Consider the following 26,235-nt stretch of genomic DNA (forward strand, 5'->3'; position numbering starts at 1 on the left):
AATAATAATAATAATAGATTGTATTTATATAGCACTTTTCGGGACCCTCAAAGCACTTTACAATTCCACTATTCATTCACTCTCACACACTCTCTCTCTCTCTCTCTCACTCTCTCACACACACACACACACACACACACACACACACACACACACACACACACACACACACACACACACACACACACACACACGTGGAGCCACGATGGCCCCAGATTATAATTAATAATCATAAAACAGCATTCTCTGAAAACATTACCCTGAACTTAACCAACCCTTTTCTTTTTCTCAGAAAAAGTTGAAAACTAAACAACTAAAGTTGTAAATTAGTGTTAGATAAAAATAAAAAAAATCACAAGCAGTCTTCAGGCAGTTTACTCTCCATTTATCATCAAAGCTGAGCATGTAGTGGGAACAGTTTAGAACAAAGTTTTCGCTCCCATTTAAAATGAAGATTGTGAATTAAGACCACATCTGATTTTTTCTCCCCGTCTATCTTTTTTAACCATCTGACAGAGAAAAAGACCTCATATTTCATCCTTTCAGTGGTGAGGCTTACAGTATCTTCGGTCCATTAAACTGGCCTTTGTAGGGTTTAGTTCTACTTTACAAGATTCACTTAAACTACGCTCTTGGTGCTTGCAGAAGTTTGTAATACAAACTGTATTTAAAATTCAAAACCACTCGGGTGACCTGATCAAACGTATTCAAAAACATCGAAATGAAACTACAGTGTAGAGGTGATCACAGGAAAAAGGTTTTTAAAAATCACAGTCGACAAGAGTTGAAAAGAAATATGTTGCTTCATTCAGAAACAAGTTGAAGGAGTGCGAATTTATGAATACAGGAAACAATTTTACACAATTATGATTGGAGATCATCATAACACTATTTCAAAAATGGTCATCAAACTTCATATATTAAAGGATTTGGATGCAAATAAACCCAAAAGAAAAAAAACAGAGCTGAAAGCAATAAAAATGATGTGTCTGACACTTCAGTAAAAGAAGAGTTTATGGGTTGCTTTCCCCCACTCTCACTCCCACCTCCCACCATGTAGTTCTCAGTGTACTGTACACAACACTGGACTGCTCTTGAACATACTGCATGAACTCTGAACAGCAGCGGAGGTGGCCGACAATGTGTGTCACCATGTCAACGTCAGCTGGAGTCTTGGCTCTCTTAAAGGGGAAAATCCAGGCTCAGCATAGCTCACGTGTGCTCACTCCAAACAATGACAGGAGCGCCAACCCTCGCAAAGCTTGGAAACAAGTCCTGCGTGGCTCACATTTATGACAAAGCCCATAATGTGCATTTCTGCAAGTTGAGATATATTTCTTATTCACTGTCTGACAAAATCTAAACGTTAACGTGAGATCTCGGATCAGCTGAAATCTCAGCTGATCCGAGATCCTTTTTTAAGGCTCGCATAAGCGTGCAGTTGCTGTTCTGTATGCTGAAAGCAAAATGTGGTTTATTTTTATTTATTTTAGTTTATTTTTGAAGCAAGGATTGTCCCTTTAAGTAGCAGGGTTTGTGTGAACAGCCACCTTTTGACAGCAGGGAAACAAAATCAGATATCACTGCAAATCTATAATTGAAGATCATTAGCACTGATGAAGCTGAAATCTTGGTTCAGCTTCAAAACATTCATCCCTGGCAACATCTGACACAAACTGGCCCCAAATATCAGTCCTGTTAGGCCTGGCTGTTGATAAGTGGTTACTGTAAGATCTTCACTGAATTCAAGTACACCGAGGACTGGACTGAAAATTAACTTGTCACCTGCCAAACTCAACCATCCATGTGTGAATTTCACCAGCCAGCTGAAATACCTGAAAACAACAGGACCTCCAAACGAGGGCTGGTAACCTGCCAGAGTGGCTGGCAGACGCCAAAACACAGCCAAATGTGGAAAAAAAACACAACACCCAGCAGGTGGCCGCCGGTCGGTTGAGTCCAGATTGTGACACCTTTTCAAGCACATTCTACACATCCTGATGCGTAGGAGCAAATGCTGCTTTAATCTGGCAGCTCAGTGCCTTAAGACGCACCCTGCTGTGGGTTTTAAGACAAGAATCTGATGTGACAACATCATGAAATCAACAGAAAGCGTGTTCTGATTACAACTCAGTCACAATGTGCTTAAAATATCATGTATTTATGTGACATTAGCTACATGAGAGCTACACTTCAAAGCTGTTTCTTTTCAGCACAGAGTGACGGTGGAAAAGACCACCGAGCCAAAAAAAAAAACCACCCCGAACAATCCTCCAGCTGCACAACAGGACAATATCGGCTGCACTAGCTTTACTTCTCGAAAAAACACAGGTGCCTCACATGGGACGTCAGAGGCACAGCTTATTCAGTAAGGCAATATGTACACATGAACTGTATTTTTCTCTTATGCTGTCGTTTCATAAATAAAGTCTAAAATAATACTGTACATTCTGGTGAAACTGTGGCAATCAAAGGTGGAAATGAAGTAAAAAAAAAAATTAATAATAATACAAGTAAAAATGAAACAAAGCACCTTGCTAATCAGGCCAACTGGTTAAGTCATTTCTTGCACTTTTGTGTACACGGACTTAGTACTGAGTTTTTAACAGTATCTGGGAGAATAGGGGAAAAACAACAACAACAACAACAACAACAACAACATGTTGGCATTCCCATTAACATAAACAAAAAGATAATTACAACTTCGTAACAGTTTTTTTTTTCTTATCAAAAAAATCAGACACAAAGCGACAGATTGCCTGCCCGCACCTCCTGCTCCTGCACTACAAAACAGTTTGGCTACAAATGGAGGCAGGTTGGTTTTGGTGGTGGTGGAAGTGGGGATGAGAAGTGTGCAGGAAGTGCAAGGCTTGTTAATCAATACTGGTTGAAAAGCAGTGAAAAGAAACGAAACGTAAAAGACATGGGCGAGAGAAGACGCCATTACACGTATGTGACGAGCGCTCTGTTCCTGAAGCCAGTTAAGAACTAAACTATTACAATTAGCCCTGTAGATTAGATTCAGTTTGCAGTTGGGGTTTTTTGTGTGTTTTTCCCATATAAAAATCAATTTAACAAAACTGCTAGTACTGGCACACCAATTGATCTGTTCTCGGATAATAATATTCCTCTTTTTGCAGTTCTGAAGCTGAACGATGTTTCGTCGCTGAGAAATCAAACTGCCATAACACAAAATTTACATTCTCCTCTTACAAAAAACAATCAAAACAAACATGTAAAGAACTTTGTTTTCCTTCCAAAAACGAATTAGCCATTAGACATACAATACAATTACATAGATACATATTTTCAATACCGCACATTCAATCTGCCAAAAAACAAACAAACAAAACAAATAAAAACAACAACAAAAAAAGTAATGATTAAAAAGCCAACAAAGATGCTGCAATATATATAGAGAGAGAGATGTATGTACAATGATTATAGCATTCATAATTGCACTATGCCTCAATAAATGTTAATTACAGGCTTATAATCTAGGGAAGTGTTACGAAAGAAATAAAAATAAAAAAAAGTACTCAAAGTAAGTCGGGGAATGAAGGATTGCAAATCAGAAATGCCAATTAGAAACAAGAAGGACTCACTTTGGTACAACTGAACGTCGAGACTTTACCTTTCACACAGGAACTAGCCAGATTTACTCTCCACTGCTATTCAACTACAACAGTCAAGACAGCCGGGCTGTGATTGGACAATTACAAAGATACAGCTAAAATGCGACTCGATAAGTCTGCAGGCTGGCGCGGGCTTGGAGGGAGGGGCCTGCAGCCCACGGCGCAAGGTGGTGATTGGATAATTTTAGGCAGTTCAACGCGCCGGGTTTAGCTGCGCCGGTGTAGCTGCCCCTTCTTTCAGAACCCACGAGCTCGCTGTAGCTCAGGTCAGTCCATGCTGGGTCGGTGTGTCGGGGGTGGGAAGAATACCGCAGATTGTGTTGAACACTTCAAAAAAATATGAAATAAATGTATTTTAAAAGAAAGAAAGAAAAGAAAACCTCCAGGGTCGATACGTCGGGTCGGTAGAGTCAGTGTTTGTTAGCCCTGCTCTTTCCTGTCTGCAACACTTTTCATTTCAGTGAACAGCTGTGGAGTCTGGGCCTCTGTCCCTCTCACTCATTCACTCTTTTTTTTGGCATTTGGTAATAAATATACATGTTACCATAATAAAAAGCGTTAATGTGGCACAGTTGAACATAATCATTTAAACATATCGTCTGATAAATTATTACCTCCTCGGCTCCCTTCAGTTTGTGTAAAGTGACCGCTGCCATGGTTCATCTTTACACGACAAAGCAGAAGTCCCTGTGTGCTTCCCCACTTTGTTGCTCAAAGCTTTTTTTCCTTCTTTTTTTTTTAATTTTCAAAGCCTTTTTCACTCACATTTCTCAACTGAACGGTTCTATCGACAGCTGAAAACCCATGACACGACCGTCACTTGACACACGACTTGGGTTGTTCCCTCCAAACACATGCTCGACTCACTGAATGGCACCAAAAGCCAATGCAAAGTAAGATTAATAAAGATCTAAGCCACTCGCATATATTAAATGAATCTTAAATCATTTGAAAAGAGATCACAAATTCTGCCTACTCATCAAAAGACTTGCCAATCAGTCTATCAGATTAAAAAAATAAATAAAAAAATGAAGCCATCTAACTCATCACTCCCTGCTGGGCAAACAGGTAAACGCCCGTGATGAAGCTTCAGAATGAAACAACAGGTAAGGAAGAAGGCTAAAAAAAGGAATTCAAACTTTTTTTCTCTTCTTCTTTTTTTTTATAAAAAAGGCAGGAGGGACAGAAACACACTGCATTCATTTGAGCGCCTTCCACCCAACCCTCGCGAATATCCTGTCCCCACTTTTTCATCACTTCTTAAATAGCAAGATAACATTTACTTCGCTCACCCCTCGAGGAGTCAAGAGATCAGCAGACAGCAAATAAATTAGTATTATGCAACCATTATATTTTCTTTTTTAAATGTGTGTGTGTATATATGATCTATCTTTTCACAGATTGCGTCAGTCAGTGTGTGCTGAGGGCCTGCAGTCGGAACACCCTGCTCTTCCCTGCTCTACACCAGGTTGTACTCCTTTAGGTTGAGCTGCAGGATGGTGTCTTTGACGGCTGCAAAGACGAAACGGATGTTCTCTGTGTCAGTGGCGCAGGTGAAGTGAGAGTAGATGATCTTGTCGCTGTCTGGATTCAGGTCCACAAACATCTTGAGGATAAACTCTCGCCCTGCTTGGGCATCCCTCTGCGGACCTGCATGGGGGAATATCGTGGATCAGTATATATGCACAGCTATAAATTACTACAGCTTGTTTATCATTCATAATATCAGTGTAGAGATCCTCCATGTTTTGTTTTTTTTCATGGTTTTTCCCTGCCATACTTGTCGGATCATTCCAATTTACGCACCACGACTGTATCTCAGGTCTGCCAGCCGAAGATTTTTATTTGCCCTAGAGCTCAAGCTAAAAACATTGTGGAGCTTCAGGTAGTACTTAGAAAACTTTACTCACTGCAGTATAGCGACGTGCCCTCAAATGTCTACCTGTGCACATTTCACATTATGTGTTAATTGGTACACTTTGTTTTTTTTTAAGCTCTACATGTATGTGAGTGATGCTGAGTCAATGGCAGGAGCGCAAATTACTGATCTTATAAGTAAGTTTCTGGTGCAAAAAACTACAAAGGGCAAAATTCAAAGCAAATACTGTTACATTTTCCCAGAAGAAATGTTTGCACGGAATGCTTCACTTATAGTCAACACCTCTCTTCTGTGGCTTAATTATTTGGCTCACCCAAAACTAACAGATATACATAAGAAAGAGAATATCATGGGGCAACCAGTTAAGCTTCAGTCTAACATCATTTTCTTTTCTTTCTAAAGCTGCACACTTTAAAATACCAAAGCTATGAGCTTTGAATGCTGTAACACTTTCTTTATGTACTTTTATCATGTCCCCACAACAGTAAAATACCGATACAATTAGTCCATGGTGCACAGTGCATGGCAAATGTGGTAGCGTAGTACACTGTTTGCTGTAATGCTGTCAAATTATGTATGACTAATGTAAACAAGCTGTCACGCTGAAGGCATTTTTCCATCAACTCTCCGCACTGCTTGAAGTCTTATATTTGATCCAAGACGTTGTAATCTGTTAAAAATCCCCATTTACAAATGTTCGTGCTCAAAGTTCCATTTACAGTTAGAACGATCTTCCAGATACAGAGTTAGAAATAGCACCAATGATGCAGTACGTGAGAAACACTCAATGCTTTTGTCATTGTGACCAATCATAGCTGGCCTTTAAATAGACAGGAACTAATGTGGAGCAAGAATTACATATTAAATCTGTTCTAGTGCACTCCAGAAATAAAATTATGACCTTGTCATTAGCACAAAAGGGCCACTTTAAAGCACTTGAAATCTGCATCACTTGATATCGAGTTTGAAATATTTTTTCGGCATTTATTTCCTTAAATCAAATATGTGTAATAAAAAAAAAAAAAAAGACAAAAATAGCAGAGATTACTCTGATACATTAAAAGCTGTGTATCAGATATTATACTGTAAGCAGAAATTTCCTGCCATGGTTAACCTGTCAGCTCTACAAACTAGTTCTAATGGACCCCCAGTCACACTGGCATGGAGAGCTGTCAATGACCCCCCTTGACAACCACCGGTCACTGGGTGGTGAGCAGTTACTAGCAGTGGCTAGGTGAAAACGGTCGTAATGAGGTGTAGATGTTATACCGAAAACCTTGTCATTGCTTTGCAGGTTTCCACGGCCGTCCGTAGTATTCATAGAGGACGCCGACTTATCTGCAAAAGCTTGGCATTTACTTGCTGAGTGATACTGAAACTATGAGCACAGCTCAGACAGGAAATCAAGACTGTTTGCCTTCAAAGTAAAAGTCTGAAAGCAAGTTGGTTGCAGTGATGAGGCACTTTTACTTTGGAGACTAACAGCCTCTATTCCCAGTTTGAATCACACTTGTTTCCAAGTTTTACGACCGCTCTGCAAGTGTTTCTACATCTACGAACATCTGTTATTGACCGACACAATCAACAGGGCCCCTAGCTACCTCCGCCACTTCTCACCATCCAGTCGGGGACTTCACATCTTTCCATCCTGACTGGAAGTTGCTGCGTGACTGAAGCCTAACAAAAATAATGGCACAGCAGGTGATCTGTGAACATGTTTCAGAGTTAAACAAAACATGACGTCTTTACTCAAAAACACCTCGACAGTCTTGATTTTGGGGCTTCGTGTAAGCTCTGTCAGTGTTTTGGTACGAGCACTCTTCAATCATTCAACACTCACCATCATACTCTGGGAAGTAGTCAACCAGATGAGAGTACATAATCTTCTCCTCCAACAGGTCCTTCTTGTTGAGGAACAGAATGACTGAGGAGTTTTGGAACCAGGGGTATGTGATTATTGTCCTAAACAGAGCTTTACTCTCCTCCATCCGGTTCTACACAGAGTATATGTGAATGGGAGGGGGCAGAAGGACAGAAATAAAGAAAGAAAACAGAGAGATAGTTAGTCGCTTAATTAAAAACCAGTCCTTCAACCTGATTAAGTGCAGATTTTAATAACCGTTTCACGGCACCAGAGGGAGAGCAGTAAAGATGAGAGAGTAGGGCAATCATGTTTTTAATTTCTCCCTCGCGCTTCATTTCAAGCAACCCTTCTCATAGCGAGTCTTACACCTCTCAGTGCTGCTGTTTATCAAAAGCACAAAGCAGAATGCCTTATTTTATATTATATAATAAAAACTATCTAATGCTATTGGATTATAAAGGTCGTGAAGCTGGTCAGTCTTCTACTTTCACAATATGCAGGCAAAAAAAAAAGGAGGAAAACAGATGGGCGCGAGAAAAAAAACAAAACAGCAACACACATATGAACGCACACCTGCTCATTAATACACTTAAAAAAAACCTTGACACATCGATTCCTCTTAAGAAAGAGACGTGGCCTTAGGCGGCATTCAAAACAGCTGGCTGATCATTTACAAGGGAAAAAGAGCTGGAGCACCACCGAGCAGCCCGAGAACCTGATTTCCATTGTTTTAAATAGGGAAAGCTTTTATCTTTACAAACAACTAATCTCCTATGTCACATGAAATAAGGATTTTCAAATGGGAATTTATGAGAGCATCCTTTAAACCATTTAATCTCTCGGTAGTTTGGTGAAATTTCTCTTGGTCTTTCTAAAAAAATAAAATAAAAGGACAAATCACCTCGTTATCCGACTCCACCAAAACTTGGTCGTACTCGCTGAGGGCTACCAAGAACATGATTGACGTGACGTTCTCAAAGCAGTGGATCCACTTCCTCCTCTCTGACCTCTGACCTCCGACATCCACCATCCTGCCATGGCAGGAGAGAGAACAACGTCACCGTAAGCACAGGGAGTGTCTGTGTGGTTGTCCTTTTGACTTAATCCCCTTGATGCAGGTTGTTTAATAAAGGGAAAGCCCAAGACAAATCAAATGTGATGATGCCATTGACCACTTCTGAATCAGATATTCAGTGGATTTCAATCAGATTATTAACATAAAATAATCAGGAAAACATCTGATAAACTTAAAAGGCGAACCTGCGAGTCCATTACGTATCGAGTATAGTTTAATACCTGCATTAACAAAGCACAATATTCTTTTTAAATATTTTATAAGCTTATCAAACTCCTTGCATATAAAATATTAATCCCCAGTCTTACTTGTAAGTATAACCATCAGATGATGTGCACCTCTTTCTAAAGGCAGTAGAGTCCACAGGTTACTTGAGCATCTTCAAACTCTCACAGAGTGAGTGCACTCATGTATTCTCGCTGCATTGAGAGCCCATCTCGAAAACACTTTGTTTACTTTCATTTCCTTTCCTGAGGTCAGCTGATAGCTCCATCAAGTTATTAAGATATTCTAACAAAGTCACACAGCACCATTTCAGTGAACAGTGGTTGTGCTTTTGTTATACATAATGACACAGCACTGCATTTTCACTTTTTAAATAACAATCCGATCTCACCTGAATATGACACTCTGCAGGTCAAATGGGTATTCAATAATGCCTGTGGTTGGAACTCGAACCCTCAACACATCCTGCTGGGTGGGAAGGTAGGCTGGCTCAGCGATCCGATCCAGTGCGTTCAGGTAACTGAGGAGGCAGGCAGTAAAAACAATCCAGCACCTCACAGACACTAGAAATCTCTTTCCTGAGATCTTTTAGAAATCTGTTGAACAGTTTGACGCCCGTTTCCTGAACGGCTGTCGGCTGTACTCACTATTTAGTAGAGTCCGAGAGCTGGTATTCCCGCCTTCGATCGTAACACTCCTGGATGCCCGGGTCGTTCCATAAGCTCTTGATTGCATCGACGTAGGGATTCTCAAGCTTGTTGATCTTCTCTACATCTACCTCTCTCACTATGTTGGCGTGAGCCTGGTGGAAAACAGAAACTTAACTTATCAAAACTTTATCAAGCATTCAGTATCTCTCACACATACACACAGAGACACACAAATTAATCACTGCACAGGTTACACAGTCCTAATTATCACTGGTGTATTTTCTGCTCTCACTCGCTTATTCTATATGCAGAAATTTCTTAGCACCCCGGGGCTCAGCATGGACCTAATATCTGAAGCACAAATCCCACTGGGCCTATTAAGCGGAAAGTTTTGTGGGCCCAGATTCCCACAGCAGAGTTGTGTCCTATGGCAAGAGATCAACACGTGACTGAATGTTGAAGTGTTGAGCAACAGTGCAGCACAGCTACTCCTGATGATTAGGACGGATACGTAATGTTTGCATTGTGTATGTCATGCATGGGTGCTTCCATAAGTGTGAAATGGGGAGGCATTGAATCTGAAAATTCAATCATAAGTGAAATACAGAAACAAAAAACTTAAAAACTATTCAGATTTTAAGATGAACAGACCTTCTGCCTCCATCAACGTGAGTTAGGACTTGATGCACATTTTCCTCAAGCAACTGGAGGTTGCCAGATCCCACTCAAGATGGTGATGCAATGTGCTAATAAATGCTTGTAATACAAGATATTAAATTTGTTTAATTTTACTGTGTGGTAAATGTAAATATCAGTGCCTCACATTTCCTTTTTTACTTTACTAACTGTAAACAGGGTAAAAATAACAGAACAAACCACTCTGAGGTACATGGGAGGAATCCATTTTTCTAAATTTAAATTGTATTGTTTTTCCATATGTAATATGGACAAAAACCTCCATAAAAGAAGTGGGGTTAGACGTCTTTTAAACAAGGGAGCTCAATTAAAGCAGTAGTGCCTTAAAACTGCATTTTTCTCAATGGCCACCAGGGGGCGAGGCGTGTGATTGCAAATACTTTTCTGGTCTCATAAAGAACAGCTCTCCACTCGAACTCTGTAAGCACTTTTCCGGTTTACAGCCGCAATCATTTATTTCAGGTCACATTAAATCAAAAAATTTGTCCATTTTGTAAATTTTGGTCATATTGTGTTTTGGAAATAAGGATTTTCTGGGATATACTCACTGGCTAACAACTCATGACTGACAATCAGTCAGTTTCAGACTCGCTCCTTAAAATTCAGTTTCTAAACCAAATGGAGACTACAAAAGAAGGTCATCCAGAGGCTTCAAAGTGGGACACATGTTCATCAATTATATTGTCTACAGTGGCTTTAGCCCCACCAGTGATGTAAAGAATAGATTTACTTTTAACTTTGCAGTTGTCATATTTATTTGGATAAAACCATTCAGCAAGTTCCTAAATCTAATATGGCTGAGTAAATCTTTTGTGATGACACAGATATGAGTCAGTGCATTCTAACTGAAGACTGAATTCCTGATTGTGAAAAAAAAAAAAAAAAGTTTCTGCAGTAGCAGACACACAAGAATGCCTGTCAATAAACTGCACGTGATACTCATGAAGATAAGGGTAAACAGTACTTGGACACAATCAGAAAATAGTGTCCTTGCTTACAGCGATTGTGTGATTGACTGTAGAACTGGCAGATTGAAAACATAAATAAAGCCACAGAACAAGTCTTTTTACCAGCAGATTAACCACTCGTGCTGAACCTTTACAAATCAGTGACCGTCTACATGCAGACACAGCATGACCTTTTTCTTAACCTGCCACTACAAGCCTTGAAGTCCAGCACAAACACAGTTTCTGTTTTTAGTGTGGATCACCTAGTGTGAGACAGAGTTACAGTACATGACTGAGACGTGCATACATCGGACATGTGAAGACTGGGGTCTGAAGATTGAGGCCTATTTAAAAGGGTGGGCCTGAAAGACTGTGAGAGTGACATTTACTATAAAAGCCCAGAAAGACACTGTAAACACAATTGATGGGTTTCATTTTCACTTCCCTTGTGATGTCAGTCAATTCTTTTGTCAAGGATAAAATACTTCCCATTTTACCCGTATGTATATGAGAGTAGAGGGATGTTGGGTACAAATTATGACAGGTTACACGGTTCCATTGTGCACATAGCTCTGATTTCATTAGACAGTCAGTTCTACCCTTTAGTACAGGTCCTAAAAGACTTTTACATCAACCTCAAATTGACTGTTACTATAAATTAGATGGCGGATGTGCAGTGTGCAAGACATGGTGGTAAACTGGAATGAGAACTGTACAATGAACCAAAAGCTTAGGAAGAAATTTTGAAGCAGAAACCCACCTGCATTTAGTTTCATAAAAATAGATCATAAAAGCATTATATTTATTCAGCATATTCTGAATTATAGTGTTTAAAGTGGGCAAAATAATGGTGAAAATGCATAACTGATATACCACAATCAGTTTCATTCCTCATGAAAATGCACACACGAGACGGGAAGTGAAAACAGCCGTGCACCACATCTGCATAAACATGCACGGCTGCGATGTCATTTTAAATCTCGCAGGTTGCACTGATTGTCATATAATGTGCGCTTGGTCGACAGCAGTGGCTGGGCTCCTCGCTCGTTACAGTCTGCATGTCTGGGGAAAAGATGTGTTGTTTTGCACTACGAATTTAATGTCTTTAGAATAGCATTGTTATTCAGACTTTCGAAGATTTCCGTGCTATTTGAAAACCGCCAACATAATTGAACAACACGTAGTGGAACCCTCTTACCTGGGTGAACACATCTCACTTTAAAATACAAATAAATGATGCAACTGTGCAATCAGTCAAAAAGTTCTAAGCTGTCCAGATCAGTATTAATTATGCAACGCTTAAAGCGGTTCCCAAAAAGAATGCATTGGAACAACTTTGCACCCCTCTAATGGAATGAATGGGATCCCGTGGTCTACTTGCACATGTATTTTAGGGAAATGACAACGCTGATAAAATGGGACAGACCAAAAATGCTCTCACATTAAAGTGCACATTTGGTTTTGTGCATTATGAATAAAACACCTGATTTTAACACTGACATAACAAACACAACATCTCTAAAAAAGGCTTTCATTAAACATCAGCCTGGACTGTAGTCTGACACAGAGAAACTGAAGACCACAGTAGCTGTGCCAAGGTGTGGACTCCTAAGCATCATTTCCTTTAATTTGTCACTTTCACATGGAAGAAACTTTGAGCAAAAACTCCCTGTACCAGTTCCCAAAGCTGTGAACACCAGGGTAACTCCTCTACAACAAAGAGGCTCTGCTGAAGTGTTAAGTACAGAGAGCAAGGTGAAATTTGAGCGAGTAGTGTGGGGTATGGTAGTAGTGTAGAAGCAGGGATGGTGTGCACATATGCATGTGTGGATTTCAAGGAAATATGCAAACACAAATACTCAAAAGGGCGTGATGAGTACTTGAGTGTTTTAAGGACACAGGAAGTCTATAAAAGGACAGGAAATGATTATGGATGGCTGTTACAAATAAGATAGACGGCACTCTAAAAATACTCAAGCACAATGTAACACATCGTAGAGTCTCGCTCTCTCTCTTTCTCTAATTGTTTGACACCATCAACTGCCATTTAAGTTGGAGAACGTGAAAAGCTGGAGTGAAAGAATCCATTTACCTTGTTGTGCTCATACTTGTAGGGGATCTTGAGCGTCTCCATGGCTCGGATCATGGCCTGCATGGACGTGAAGATGTTCTGATAGACCAGCTTGGTGAAGCCCCTTTTGTCCTCATCAGAGTAACCGGCTCCGTGGATAATCCTCATCTGTTTGATAAATGTGCTCTTCCCACTTTCCCCAGTGCCTGAGAAAGTACACAGGAAAAGGGAACACGGACTTTATTTATACAGTAGGTTTGTGCAAAGTGTCATTTAACCAGACGACGCGTGTCGTCTCCTGTGTCGGCAGTCATGCTTCTTAAATGGACATTCAGACTATTTTCACTGTTAAAAATTAATCCACTGCTGTTAACTAGAGAAAAAGGCATTAAAACCTTGCAGGGGAGGCTTCTTGCACAGCCAGTGGTCTAAATACAGAACATAGGCGGCACTGATTGTACAACGTCCTTACCATGAGATTGCCATAGCTGTATGGATAGAAAATAAATTTGATTGCACTGCATTTGCCCCATTTATAGGGGCAGAGCTGAAATCCAAGTACAGATCATAATTAGCTGCTATAAACCAAAGCAAAAAAAAAAAAAAGAAGGGACCCTGCAAGATCCTTACTTGGCTGTCAGAGCGTTTCAAGAGAAGAAAAGAAAAAAAATCCATATAGACTTCTGCAGTGTAGCATTTGTTTTCATTGAAAATGACAAAAACAAACTTGTGATGTTGGCATTAAATTCGTTTTTTAAACTACACGCTTCCATTCACATTCCATAATTACCTGTACCCCACAGCAATCCACCCACAGTAAGAAATAAAAACGTTTTTAAAAACGCCGAAGCGCCGCTGTCTAACAGCCTTTTTTATTCAAGCTGCATTATTATATTTCACATCACGGACAAAGATTGAACAAGCAAACAGGCAGGATTACTTTATAAAGTTGTAACAGAGACAGGCTGACATGGAGCAACACAAACTGCTGGTTGAAGACGATATCCATACTCGTGTTGCATATTAAGGAGTCCTCAGTCCTCAAACTTCAGACAGTGCTGGAGGAATCAAGTCGGATACTGTCTGAAATTACCTCTTTCCCAGTATAGCAGACAGTAAGAGATAACCTGCTTCATTTGCTTTAAGTTTACCAACTACTGACTGCTCTACTTTGATATGGACACAACCAGATGGTAAAACCTTTTTACTATGTAGTTTATAAACTGCTTAATATCAAAGCCAAATGTCCATGTTCAGTATCCACCCATGATTTTCTTATGGGTACAAAGCTATTAGCAACCCCTTTTACACTGCCCAGTAATTGGGTCCATTGTTAATGATGAAAAGCTGATTAAAGTAACTATGGTGAATGAAAGGGATTCTTGCAGAATTACAAACATAAATATGTGTATAGGGATATTTCCTATCCTAAGATGAATCGTGGCTTTTTGCAACAACATCCTGTCTTGGAATAAACATTTATACACCCAGATGAACAGTACATGCACACGGACATACACATATGAACGCATCCACTCATGCACTCACACATATGATATTATGTGCTGGTTACTCTTCCTCCCAGCCTGTTTGCTTAGTCTGGTGATAGACCAAGAACAACATCTCTGTCCTCTCAGCGGTGACAGGAACTATTTGGGTGTGAAGAACTGGGGGTGTGATTTCCCTTTGGTTCATTGAGAATCTTGGCAGACCAGTGAAGCAGTCTTGACTAGTACCTCTTGGATAACTTCAAGAGAAAGGAGTGCACATGTATGTTTTGCATGTGTGCTGCAGTGCATATTAACTGAGCGTCTCTCTTATAGAAGTCTGAATATGCTGCACTTCTTTGTAACAAAAGTGAAGCCAAAGCAGGCTTTCTAGTGTAGTCCAATAGAAGCTTGCAGGGAGGTAGCAATCATTCTCCAAATTAATAAATGTCGCTTTGAGGAAAGGTATTAGAACACATTGTTTTTCCATGCATATTCAACTTAATTTGATGAATACCACAATGCATATGGTTTCTTTTCCACTAAACAAAGCAAAGAAAACCACATCTGTCCATTTATCCATTTTCTCAACTGCTTATCCAGGTCAGGGTCACAACTGGAGGCTGAAGCCCATCTAAGCTGTAATTGGGTGAAAGGCAAAACTCATACAAGCCTATGCTTCATGATTTAGACTTGGATTTGTATTTGCTGCCCAAACAGCATAGTGTTATTTACCTTGTTGTTCCAGTTAATGACTGGGAGTTAACAATTACAATAACCTAAATAATGGGTAGTAATTCTTTAACTAATTTTAAGAAATAATACATTCAAAACATTTTTTCCTAACACCAGTGAAGTGGGTGACAGAATTAGCACCTCAGAGTCTGAGGTGGGTAGAGTGGATGCTCTGGGTGAGGATCCCAATCGCCAGGCTTGGTCTAGTATACACTCTCAGTACCTCCTTGGTAAGATGCTTTGGGTGGAGACCCTGCCCGGCCTGCCTGCATGGGAAAGCCCCCAAAGAACTTTAGTGGTGGAGAGTAGTGAGGTCTTGGCAGCTTTTCCTAGCATGCCTAGCTGGATCCATATGAGTGGTAGCAAAATGGATGGATGCCGATGACATCATCCTGGTTGTCACAGAAAAAAAGTACTCTCCTACAAGAATGCTATATTTTTACACACATTACTTCATAGATTTGTACACAATTACTCGAAAAGAAATCATAATCGCTTGACCGCATCTCTGTCTTAATGGATCTTTTCCATTATACCAATGAGTATAACAGGCACTGAAAAAGATAGGGAGACAGCAAATATGCTCTGTATGACTGTCTTCTGGCCATTAGTGGCTGCTGAGTCACGTTTCCAATCGATGAAGCGACCCCAGATTAACCCAAGTTTGTAATGGTGTCTATGGATCAGCATTACATCTGCCATGGCACGGGTTCTATGAAAGTTGTCTGACTCAGAAGCAAAAGCACAATATGACAAAAGACCAAAGGAAAAAAAAACAAGCTGCTCAGTCTTCCTTTTCCTTTAATTATTAAATACCCTGGACATTTAAAACTTGACTTGAAGATACTCAGCACTCACACTTAAGATGTGCTTATTATTTGGGTTAAGTGTATCAAAAGGATAATTAAAAGTTCTCCTGTTCACTGGCCAAATGACGTCTTGAACTTTGTGCTTTCAAGACTCGCCAAACTCCATTACTGTCTGCAGTGCGCAGACATTTTAAGAACGTACCTCATTTTAAACTGACTCTATGAGTGAAAAAGAAAGTCACTCACTTCCAAGTTCTTAGCAGCACCTTAAGTAGAGTTAAGACACGAAGGCTGAGTGCCAGTTTCACTTTTACAAATACTTTCGATTTGTTCCTCATCGGCATAGATTATTGGACCTTGATTTTCAGCCTTGCTACTAATGAGAGTTTAACAAAACTCAGACGCTCTTTGGTCCTAAATTTGAAAGCGAAAACTATTCAGCTGTTGTACAGTTACAAGAGTGACAGACTTGGATTTCAATCTTCTCCCTCTCAGTTACTTTGATAGGAGCTTTTACATTTCATTTATTTGACTAACCAAATAACAGAAGCTCCCTAATTTTAACAGCATCTTGTATTCAAAATATACATTAACACTAAATGCAAGAGAGTAAATACTTTCAGGAAATGATAAGTGAATATTTAGTTCATTATTTAGTTCCTTATGACTGACTAAGGTCAGTTATACATGTGCATAACTGACCACTGCTGTAAGTAGGACTACCACTGCAGACCAGGGATTTCACTGTGTTTAACAATCTTAACTGGATGACAGGAAAGTACATAAAATAAACCTTACTTTATTAAGAGAATTTAAAACTCTTGAACAATAAACAGATATATTTATATTTTAACGGTTCCAAAGAAAATCACTCCTATAGGAGTCGGATCAATTTGGTGTTAATGGCAGAGACTGAAAAGAGCCAAAACACTCCATAGAAAGGCAAATTCAGTAGAACTGCTGGGGTGTATCAAGGTGCCGTATTAAACCATATTCTCAATTTCTTCAGCACTTTTGCATTGCAAATACTTTTAAGTCAAAAAGCGTAACTGACAAGCTCAGATACACCAAGAGACCTGAAAGACCACAGAAAACAAATAAAGTGCATGACTGCATTTTTTCCTTGATTACGATACAACTTCTGACTAACTCAAGAACAATCAGTCTCACTGAAGTCTTTGTCTCACTGAATAGACTTTGTTGACTCTGTCACAAGTATTTATTGATTTATTGAGACTCCTGATAGAAGCAACAGGATGAAATGTGAAGTGTGCAGGGCTATACTATCTCCTCAGATTCAATCAGATGGTGCAATACTGATCGGGCACAGTGCAAATGGAAAATAACCCAAAACATACTGCAAAAGCAACCCAAAGGTTTCTCAAGGCAAAGAAATGGGATATTCTTCAATGGCCAAGTCAGTCGCTTGATCTCAAGTAGAAATTTTGCCCTTCAATCACATCCACGTTAACTTAAAAATCTATTTTGGAGGCAAAATTTTGAAAAATTGTCCAAAAGTGGACCCAACTATCATAAAATCTGGAAGCTAAACAATGACTTTGAAATGAATAAAAATGACTTAAACACTGATTGATACGTTAATCAAAACATAAGCCACCTTTAGGCATTCCTCTAACAATAACAACCATGTGCTGGTGAAAGAGTCGCTATAAGTAGGGCTGGACTTTGTTCAGTCATAGCCATGACACAACATGGTAAACGGACCATTTCTTACAGAGAGCTTTTCTACTCTGAGCACTCAAAGCGCTTTACGCAAATTGCCTCATTCACCCAGTCACACCAGCACTGATGCAATGATTTTCAAAATTATTTGTTCAAAATGGACATTGTAGAATATATCTTTTGTGTTTGTTGAGGTAAATCTATAACCTAAGTTGTAAAGGCATCTTGTGTTTCGAGTCCATCCCACTTGTCTACAAATTAATTTTCGGCATGCATGTGAAAGTGTGTAAAGGGGGACAAGCACCAAAAACTAGGTTCAATGGTCCCTTAAGGATTGGAGCTGGGTCGTGCCATTTTTGTAATTGAGCAATTTTAAATTAATTTAGCAAATGTAGACAAGCCCAATAATTAGTCATGTTTAACCCATTTCAGAGTCAACAGACGCTTCAGACCTCAATGATAAAACAAGAATTGCCTATTATTAGTGGTATCTATTATTAATCTACAAATTATTTTCTAGATAAAGTAAATATGCCTAGATTCCCACAACAGCCCAAGAGTTTTGAATGGGTTTCTTCAAATTTGGCCACTTGGACTCTGGGAGGAGCTGATAACAATTTGTCTTTGACCTTAAACCAGCAATGTAACGCAAAACAGGTTTTTGCTCCTGCCATAATTCAAGAGTTTATGTGCCAATTAAGACAATTTCCTAAAATATCTAATAGAGTACAAAGCTAAAAAAAAAAAGATGACATGATATATCCAGCAGTTCAAAGGCCAACTGGCCATTATTTAAAAACAATAACAGAACGAAAGAGTAGACTGTGATCATATTTCAAACTGGATCAGACGCTAAATGCGTGGCACTAATCTTGCCCCCTTCCATAAAATGATGCTAAAGTCTTTACTACTGGGTTGGGCCCCCTTTTGCCTTCAGAACTGCCTTAACTTATCCTGACATAGAATGAACAAGGTGATGGAAACATTCCTCAGAGATTTTGGTCCTTATTGACCTGAGATTTGTCAGCTGCATATCCATGATCTCAATCTCCTTTTCCACCACATCCAAAGGGTGTTCTATTGGATTGGGATACAGAAACCGTTTGAATACAGTGAGTTCATTCATGTTCAATGCCAATAAAATATCACCCAGACCATTACACTACCAAGCCTGATACAAGGCAGGATGGATCCATAAGTTCATGTTAAAGTCAAATTCTAACTGACAGCTGACTGTTGCAACAGAAAACACTCAGACAAGGCAATGTTTTTCCAATATTCTGTTAACCAGCTTTGGTGAGTCTATGTGAATCATAGGCTTTCCTGTTCTTTGCTGACAGGAGTGACACGTGGTGCGGTCTTCTGCTGTTGTAGACCATTCAATGATTCTCATCTGCACACCTTGGTTGTACCGAGAGGTTATTTAAGTTTCTGTTGTCTTCTTAACAGTTTGAAACAGTCTGGTCATTCTCCTCTGAACTCAACAAAACATTTTTAGCAATAGTCAAAACTAAATCCCGTTTTGACTATTGAGGTATACACAGCCAAGACCACTAAGCATGACATTAACTAGTAAGCCATATTGGCTGTATGACAATTGTGATGACTATATAGGCTAAAGTGAATAAGGTCCTAGTCACACAGGCTTAGAGACTGGTCCATGGCAACTAATAGTTATTAAGATAAAAAATGAGAACTCATCAGGTGGCTTAAAGTGGTTGCATGAGGTTGATAGCAGTCGCTGATTAAATGATTGCTAAAAGGCCCACTCTTACAGGCCTAGAATCTAGAAATAGACAGTGACCCTCATTTTTTCACAGGACCCACCTTTTTCTAGGGAACAGATGGGTCATGTACTCCCCAACCAGTTGGTAAAAACATGATTACTTTGATTGGTAGCATACTGCTGCGGTTACCTGTAGTTTGCATAAAAAGGCAGACCTGTCTAAAAATACTCTCCAGCTACTCTCCAACTTGTAGAGAAACTGTGAAAAGTGCAACAGAAGCCATAAATGGAAACCATTTGCTGTCAAAGTAAAAACTGTAGATTTTGAAAAATACCAGTTGCAGTGCAAAGACTCGATGTATAATACCAGCTAATAAACTGGACTCCATCCCGGTCGACTGCTGGACTTTGCCAATAACTCTAACTTTTGTAACTAACTGTAACCTTTATAGACACAATTTCAAGGCATAGTCAAGTGATGGATAGTTTCTGCTTGAGTGGCTTAAAGATGAGATCTTGTGAAGCAGCAGGAATGAGAATTAGCATTTCCAAGTCCGATGCAATGGTTCTCAACCAGAAAAGAATGACAACTCTGAATCAGGGACAAATTGCTGGAAAGTGGATGAGTTTAAGTATCTCAGGATTTTGTTCACTAGTGAGGCGAGAGTTGATTGGGGAAACTAAAATGCGGATTGGGGTCATGTCTGCAGCGATGTGGATGCCGTGACAGTCTGTAGTGGTGAAGAGAGAGCTGAGTTTGAAAGCAAAACTGCTGATTTATGTCTCTACCCTCTCCTACGGTCATGAGCTAAAGAATGAGACTGTAGATGAGATGGTAGCAGAAGAAACTAGGTTTCTCCAAAGAGTAGCTGGGCTCTCCTTAGATAAAGATGTGGAGCTCAGTCATTCAGAACAGGTTGAGTAGTAGAGCTGCTACCGGTACTCCTCCACACCACAAGGAGCCAATTGAGGAGGTTCGGGCATCTGACTAAATTACCTCCTCGGCGCTTCCTAAGTATGGTGTTTCAGGCACGTACTACCGAGAGGTTTCAGAGCAACTCAGCCTGGGGGACATAGAGATTATATCTCTGTCCCCCAGGCTAAGCTGAAGGAAGCGGTTGGAGGGAGAGAGGGTCTGGACTTCTCTGCTTAGACAGTTGTTCCTATAACCTGAACCCAGATAAGCAGCAGGGAATGGATATGGATAAATTGATTGATAGATGTATGGATGAAATATTCAGGCACAATATATATATATCAATGTTTTGTTAACTAGAGAGTCTTTATTAGTCACTTATATGAGAGAAACCATCGGTTTCTCCAGTATTTGACCTATCATTAAACAACATCTATACTTGACAGCTTTTAAGAGAAACATATCAAGCCCTTCTCCCACTGAATCAACTCATCTACACTGTTGCTGCTAATGTATTCTCAGTCATCCAATAAGGTTAAATGAGTGTTAATTTCAGAACATTCCCATTATCCGGTTAGCTCTTAATGGACATGAGATACTTGAGGAATGGATTAAAAACTTGCAATCTTCTCATTTGCTGTGTAGCCTGCGTTTCAACATACACGATCCCAGTAGACACAAAGCAATTAGTGGTTTTGAAAGATTATAAGTGATGTTTTAAAAGCCAAGATGATTTCTGAAAAGCCCACTGATGGTCATCCTGAAAACTAGTGAACTTGACTTGGAGAGTTTAGTGGTCAAATCCATCGGGGAAATTAAGCAATTAGCAAGCTTGAAAAACTGAATACCCGTATCCTGTCACTGTATAATAGTTCACAGAGCATCTGTGGTGACACAGTCATATAGAGCACACATCTTCACATATGCACATCTTCCTCTGTTTCACTTGACCACTTGTAATAGAAGTGGTATTTGTGTGCATTAACACACACGCAAATAAATAAATAAATAAACAATCATTGTGAACTGAGAGCCCTGCATATGAGCTGATATACTGAATCAGGTCCAAAAATAAAATGGTTAATTTATCCAGGATTGCTTTAGATGCTCAAGCATATGCCTGCCTATTGTATTTATGAATGCCGCTACTTTCTACAAGGATTAATAAGGTCTATTGTCCTAGGTTAGCCTTGAGCATAACGCATTTCCTATTCATACTCTAATCGGCCTCTCCATGCTCAAACCTTAGATGTTTCTTATAACTCCGGAAAAAGCCACACAGCAGAAAAAAGTCTTTACTACCGTCTAAAATCCGTGCTGCTGTTTCTTGTTTTCCTGTCTCTATATAATCATGCTCCATTTCACTTTATATCTTTTTAAAGTAAAGTAAATCCCTCTGAAATACAACAGCCTACCCTTTCACTTTGGGCTGACAAATTTTCACACATTACTGACTAAAGATTAAATAAATACAAGATTATTAGAAACAGCTGCCCTCAAATAGCACACACTTTGTTGTTTAAGGTCACTGACTGCTTATGAATTTGCACAATGAACTTGTGGTGTATTATGAGAGATTAAGGGGCAACAGCAGCACAGTTATTTAACAAGGGTGGTGGCAGTGAGCTCCTTCAAATCCATTTAAGAAGGATTCATGTCATTGTTTTGTTTTAACCAGCAGCCAAAGGTGTAAACTTCTCTCATCCAGTCCCTCTTAAGCATCACTCGGGAGGCAATGTTGCGATCTAAGGGCCTAAATGTACTTTAGACCATTGCCTTCTTGCATTTTCTAAGGAACTAAATGAGGAGAGCAGCAGATCAGGAAGCGAGGTTTCTGGCACCACTCACCAGGACCACAGTCATCACATCTAATGGGCTTTTTGTTGAAAACCTAATTAAAACCGGGATGGTAAGTAGATGACTTGTTTTCCTCACATTTCTTCAGTATGACTAATGCTGCTTAACAGGATCTGCCCCCTTCTCCCCCATTTACAACCAAACACTGCAAAGACAGTTACGAATGTCATTATTTAGGGTTTTTTTTTTTTTTAAAGAATTTAAATAACAATTTAGAATGTTACTATTAAAACCATGATACATTACTCACTGTATTGCACCGAATACTGCTGTTAGTCTGGAAATTTAATATTCCACAATATAATATGCAGGAGCATACCATCACACACAGGTTTACACATATTATAGGACATCAAGTGGCCAAGCTTTCACTCTACATCGATATCTGGGATATGATGATTGCCAGGGTTATGTGTTAAGCTGCAAAACTGTCTTGATTGTGCCCAATAAAGCGCAGACTTTGGCCCAGCCGCACTCTTATAAGCACACCGCCTGGATGGGCTCCTTAAGATCTGGCTGCACAGGTTGTTGTCAAACCTGTAAAGAGCATGGAGGAGTCAATGGAGAGCTAGCGCTCATTTGTTTCCTCGACACTAGCCAGTCACAGTTATTCAAATCAGGTGGTTTTTTTAATATAGTGGAAGCCATGCAGGCCTTGCTGGGCAGCATCTCCTCCCTCTGCTGACCTGCCAATCTGTGCACTCGACTCATAACACCGAGATAGTTCTACCCTACCACCCAAACTTCACTCAGGTGGGGAAACCCCATTAACCCCCACTCCCTACAGCCGACAAAGGCATTTTTAGTGAGAGAGGAATGCGGGCTTGGCATTGCTCTCCCCGTCGAGCTTACCGAGAAGCAACAGTTTCAGCTCCCGGCGTGCGTCCCTCTTATCCCGGCGGAGCTGCCTTTCGATCTCGTCGTTGATCCGCCTGGCTTCTTTCGCCTCCTCGCTGAGGCAACACGCCATTATGGATTCCAGGGTCATTCTCTCTCCTTTTGTAAAACGCGCACTCCTTTCCCCTCTTAGTGATTCATCCAGATTTCAGGGGCAGAAGGAAAGAAAGGAAAAGAAAGAAAGAAAAAAAAAAAAACAGGCCTGTGAATGCCAAATAACGTCCTCATACAGGCCTACTGGTGGTGAAATAACGCGTGGACGCCCTTATAGTGAGTCCCAACAGCGCACAGATTGTGGTGGAAAGGAAAATTAGATATTTGAGAAATTATTGACCCCCCCACCCCCTCCCCCTGCTTCGCTTATCTGGGGCCTCCCGACAGCTTCAAAACAACAGTCCAAAGCGGTTTCGGTGGAATATCTGTGCAATCTTAATAGGTGTAATCTGCTTTCCCGTCTCAATATGATCAACAGATCCTTTTAAGACACATCCTCCGTACTGCTCAGTGTGATCTCGTTAAGCATTGTCATCCGAGCCGGGCCACCCTCTCTTCAAAGTCGTCAATGTTGATATTTTTCATTAAACGAAATCCCTCGCGTTCAGGTTACCGTCTGCGGATAAGGGCAACAAGAAAAACGCATGAATAAGGCTGTCCGTTTATTTTCCAATGGCTCGACTCCCGGGCGTGGTAAGGCAGAATATGGCGGACTTTCACTCCAATCCGCTAGGCTGGGATACAGTACAGTTATCTCTCTCGGTGCGCTCAAAAAGCCAAGAAAGCCGCACATAACACAGCATTTCTGCCCGAGCTCTTGATAGAGAGGCGAAAAAACATCCCAGTGCGCCTCAGAAGGGAGCTCAAGTCCACGGTTCACGAGCGGAACGTAAAGAAAGGAATAACAGCCGTGTTGTTGCTTTTCCCCCGGCCAATCTTCTCCTTTTCCTCAATTCTCTTCATGTATTTTTATTGCACAGGCCATCCACTCCTCCGCTGGCAGGGTGACGTCGGCCTCCCATCGACCAAGGGGGAGTGTCACGTCAAACAAACGCCACACAAGTCATTTATACACCAACCTGTGGAATAGAAAATGCGTATGACGGGATATGTTGGGACTTCATATCTCTGTTGTACAGTTTCCATTTCAATCCTGTTTTTTCTTTTCTTTTTTCTTGTGTGTGTGTGTGTGTGCTCTCACTGGGTGGGAGGAGGTCCTTATGGAGAGCCATAGGAAGTACAGTTTATGTTTTAGTGATTGCGTGATGAGCGCCTAGTGGAAGTTAACCTTGCACACTCTGATTGTGTTTCAGTGGACATAATATAGTTACACAGTATGCAATCAAACGGCACTGCAGTAAACTCTGAAGGTCATTTTGTGCTATTTTTGGCGAGGCACTGAGGCGTTAACTTAACTTAGCTGTTAGACTCTTTGCTCTTTATGAGCTTCTTTGACACCGTCATTAAAATGCAGTTTTTATTCACATATTTATACCTGTCTAAAACTAATGGTCCGTCACACCATCACTACGCTTTAGAGCGATCTCCAGCTAACCTTTAAGTCAACTGGAGGGTTACATTTGTGTTTTGTTCAATATTGTCTTCTTGTGGTGTGGTGTAATTGTGGTACATTTCTTTTTTCCCAAGCTTTGACTTACAGTCTATCAAAAACATATTGTATACATACTGTAGCATAGAGTATACTCTACTTGAGGGCTGAAAATACTTAATACAAATTTCCTCATTTACACAAAACCTTTTTTTTCTTCCAAGTGCTTTCAATGTAACTTCACACTCCAGTGAACACAACTTGGTCATGCCCATGGATACTTTGGCATGCAGCCTAGAATCGAACCACCAATCTTCCAATTATTAGCTCTACCTCTTGACCTACAGCCATTATTATATCAATTCTAGGTCTAATCCCTTGCTAAGAACAATAGTGTCAATCTTAGTCTAAAACTTCACTAAATTCAAAGGAAACCAGGCCTGTCTGCAGTATTTAATGGATTGCATTTATATAGCGCTTTTCGACATGTTAGATCCTTCATGTCCACCACTTTGAATATGAAGGATCCCTTCCTGATTTCTTTTTTTTCTTTGCATATTTGTTACACTTGCGTTTTTCAGATCACCAAACAAATTTTAATAATAAATCAAGCCCTTGTATATACCTCAAACAATCTGGAGAGTTATGCAGCAGGTGTTATTTTTTCTGTATTTTCATTTGTTATATCCTTTTTCTAATCTTTCTTTGAAGAGAGACCTGGCCAAGAGGATAGTAGAAGCTGTAATAAAAACAACATAAGTAAATAAACAAATTCAGCTGGCATTTAGTAAAGACATATGAAAAGCACACATGTGAATCATGTGCAATTAGACATCAAAACCAGGAGCACCTTCAAAAGCTGTCACATTGAAAAGAAAAAGAAAAAGCATAGGAAAAAGTGCTTGTATGAATGGGTGTGAATGGGTGAATAAGGCGAGTTGTGTAAAGCACTTTGTGTGCTCACAAAGAGTAGAAAACTGCTTTATAAGAACCAGTCCATTTACTATTGAGCAACAAAACTATTCTCTCAATGCTATAAATGAACGATATCTCCAGTAACTGAATTTTGTCATTTAAGTAGCTCCTGAGCATACAGGAGACTTTTTATTATTCTGCCTATGAGAATGGGTTTAGAATTGAGGTCTCAAGCATTACAATGATCAAGATCTTGAGCCTAAATCTCTTTTCTGCATTGTTTCCATTTTACTTCTTAATTTGAGCCATGTAGTCACATGCCACTATCATTATCTAAAACCTTAAAATGGAAAGCATGAGTGGCCGTTTTGCCGAGATTTTGTGACTTTTTAACTGCCTCATAAAAAGAACTGTACAGTACACTCCTAATGCTTTCAGCAATGCGTAACATGGGTGAAGCAAATGGGCCTTGCACCATCAAGTCTGAGTTAGGGATTATAGCAAAGTGAAGCCACCTTATGCATTTTTAAAATTTTGCCTTACTCCACTAACACATTAAAGCAATTATAGTACATGTGAGCTAAGGAACTTCAAAGGAAGAATTTCTAAGGAAGCTAAGGAATCC

At 40.0% G+C, this 26,235-nt stretch overlaps 1 protein-coding gene across 1 annotated transcript; it reads right to left on the reverse strand.

The window, feature by feature from the left end:
• Window positions 1–784: 784 nt before the first annotated feature.
• Window positions 785–24,253, reverse strand: LOC147317496 (guanine nucleotide-binding protein G(q) subunit alpha). The gene is made up of 7 exons (XM_086314497.1): window positions 23,108–24,253; window positions 13,064–13,248; window positions 9,326–9,480; window positions 9,070–9,198; window positions 8,280–8,409; window positions 7,355–7,508; window positions 785–5,285 (listed from the first exon to the last, which is right to left on the reverse strand). Exons 1-7 carry the CDS (start codon window positions 23,241–23,243, stop codon window positions 5,095–5,097), a joined length of 1,080 nt encoding a protein of 359 aa, XP_086170623.1. The 5' UTR covers window positions 23,244–24,253; the 3' UTR covers window positions 785–5,094.
• Between the last annotated feature and the right edge of the window lie 1,982 nt (window positions 24,254–26,235).

The sequence above is a fragment of the Aulonocara sp. 'chitande type north' Nkhata Bay genome, linkage group LG12, assembly GCF_057382095.1.
Source record: "Aulonocara sp. 'chitande type north' Nkhata Bay isolate Kocher_YH1m ecotype deep benthic linkage group LG12, A_spYH_male_GT1.1, whole genome shotgun sequence".
Lineage (NCBI taxonomy): Eukaryota > Metazoa > Chordata > Actinopteri > Cichliformes > Cichlidae > Aulonocara > Aulonocara sp. 'chitande type north' Nkhata Bay.

What these genes read in the sequence shown, in the direction of transcription:
- LOC147317496 (XM_086314497.1), bottom strand. Translation starts at nt 23,243, where the DNA reads ATGACCCTGGAATCCATAATGGCGTGTTGCCTCAGCGAGGAGGCGAAA. An exon ending in ACAAGTATGAGCACAACAAG is followed by an intron (nt 9,481 to 13,063) that starts GTAAATGGATTC and finishes GTTTTCCACCAG; the next exon opens with GCTCACGCCAACATAGTGAG. An exon ending in CTGCAGAGTGTCATATTCAG is followed by an intron (nt 8,410 to 9,069) that starts GTGAGATCGGAT and finishes CTGCCATGGCAG; the next exon opens with GATGGTGGATGTCGGAGGTC.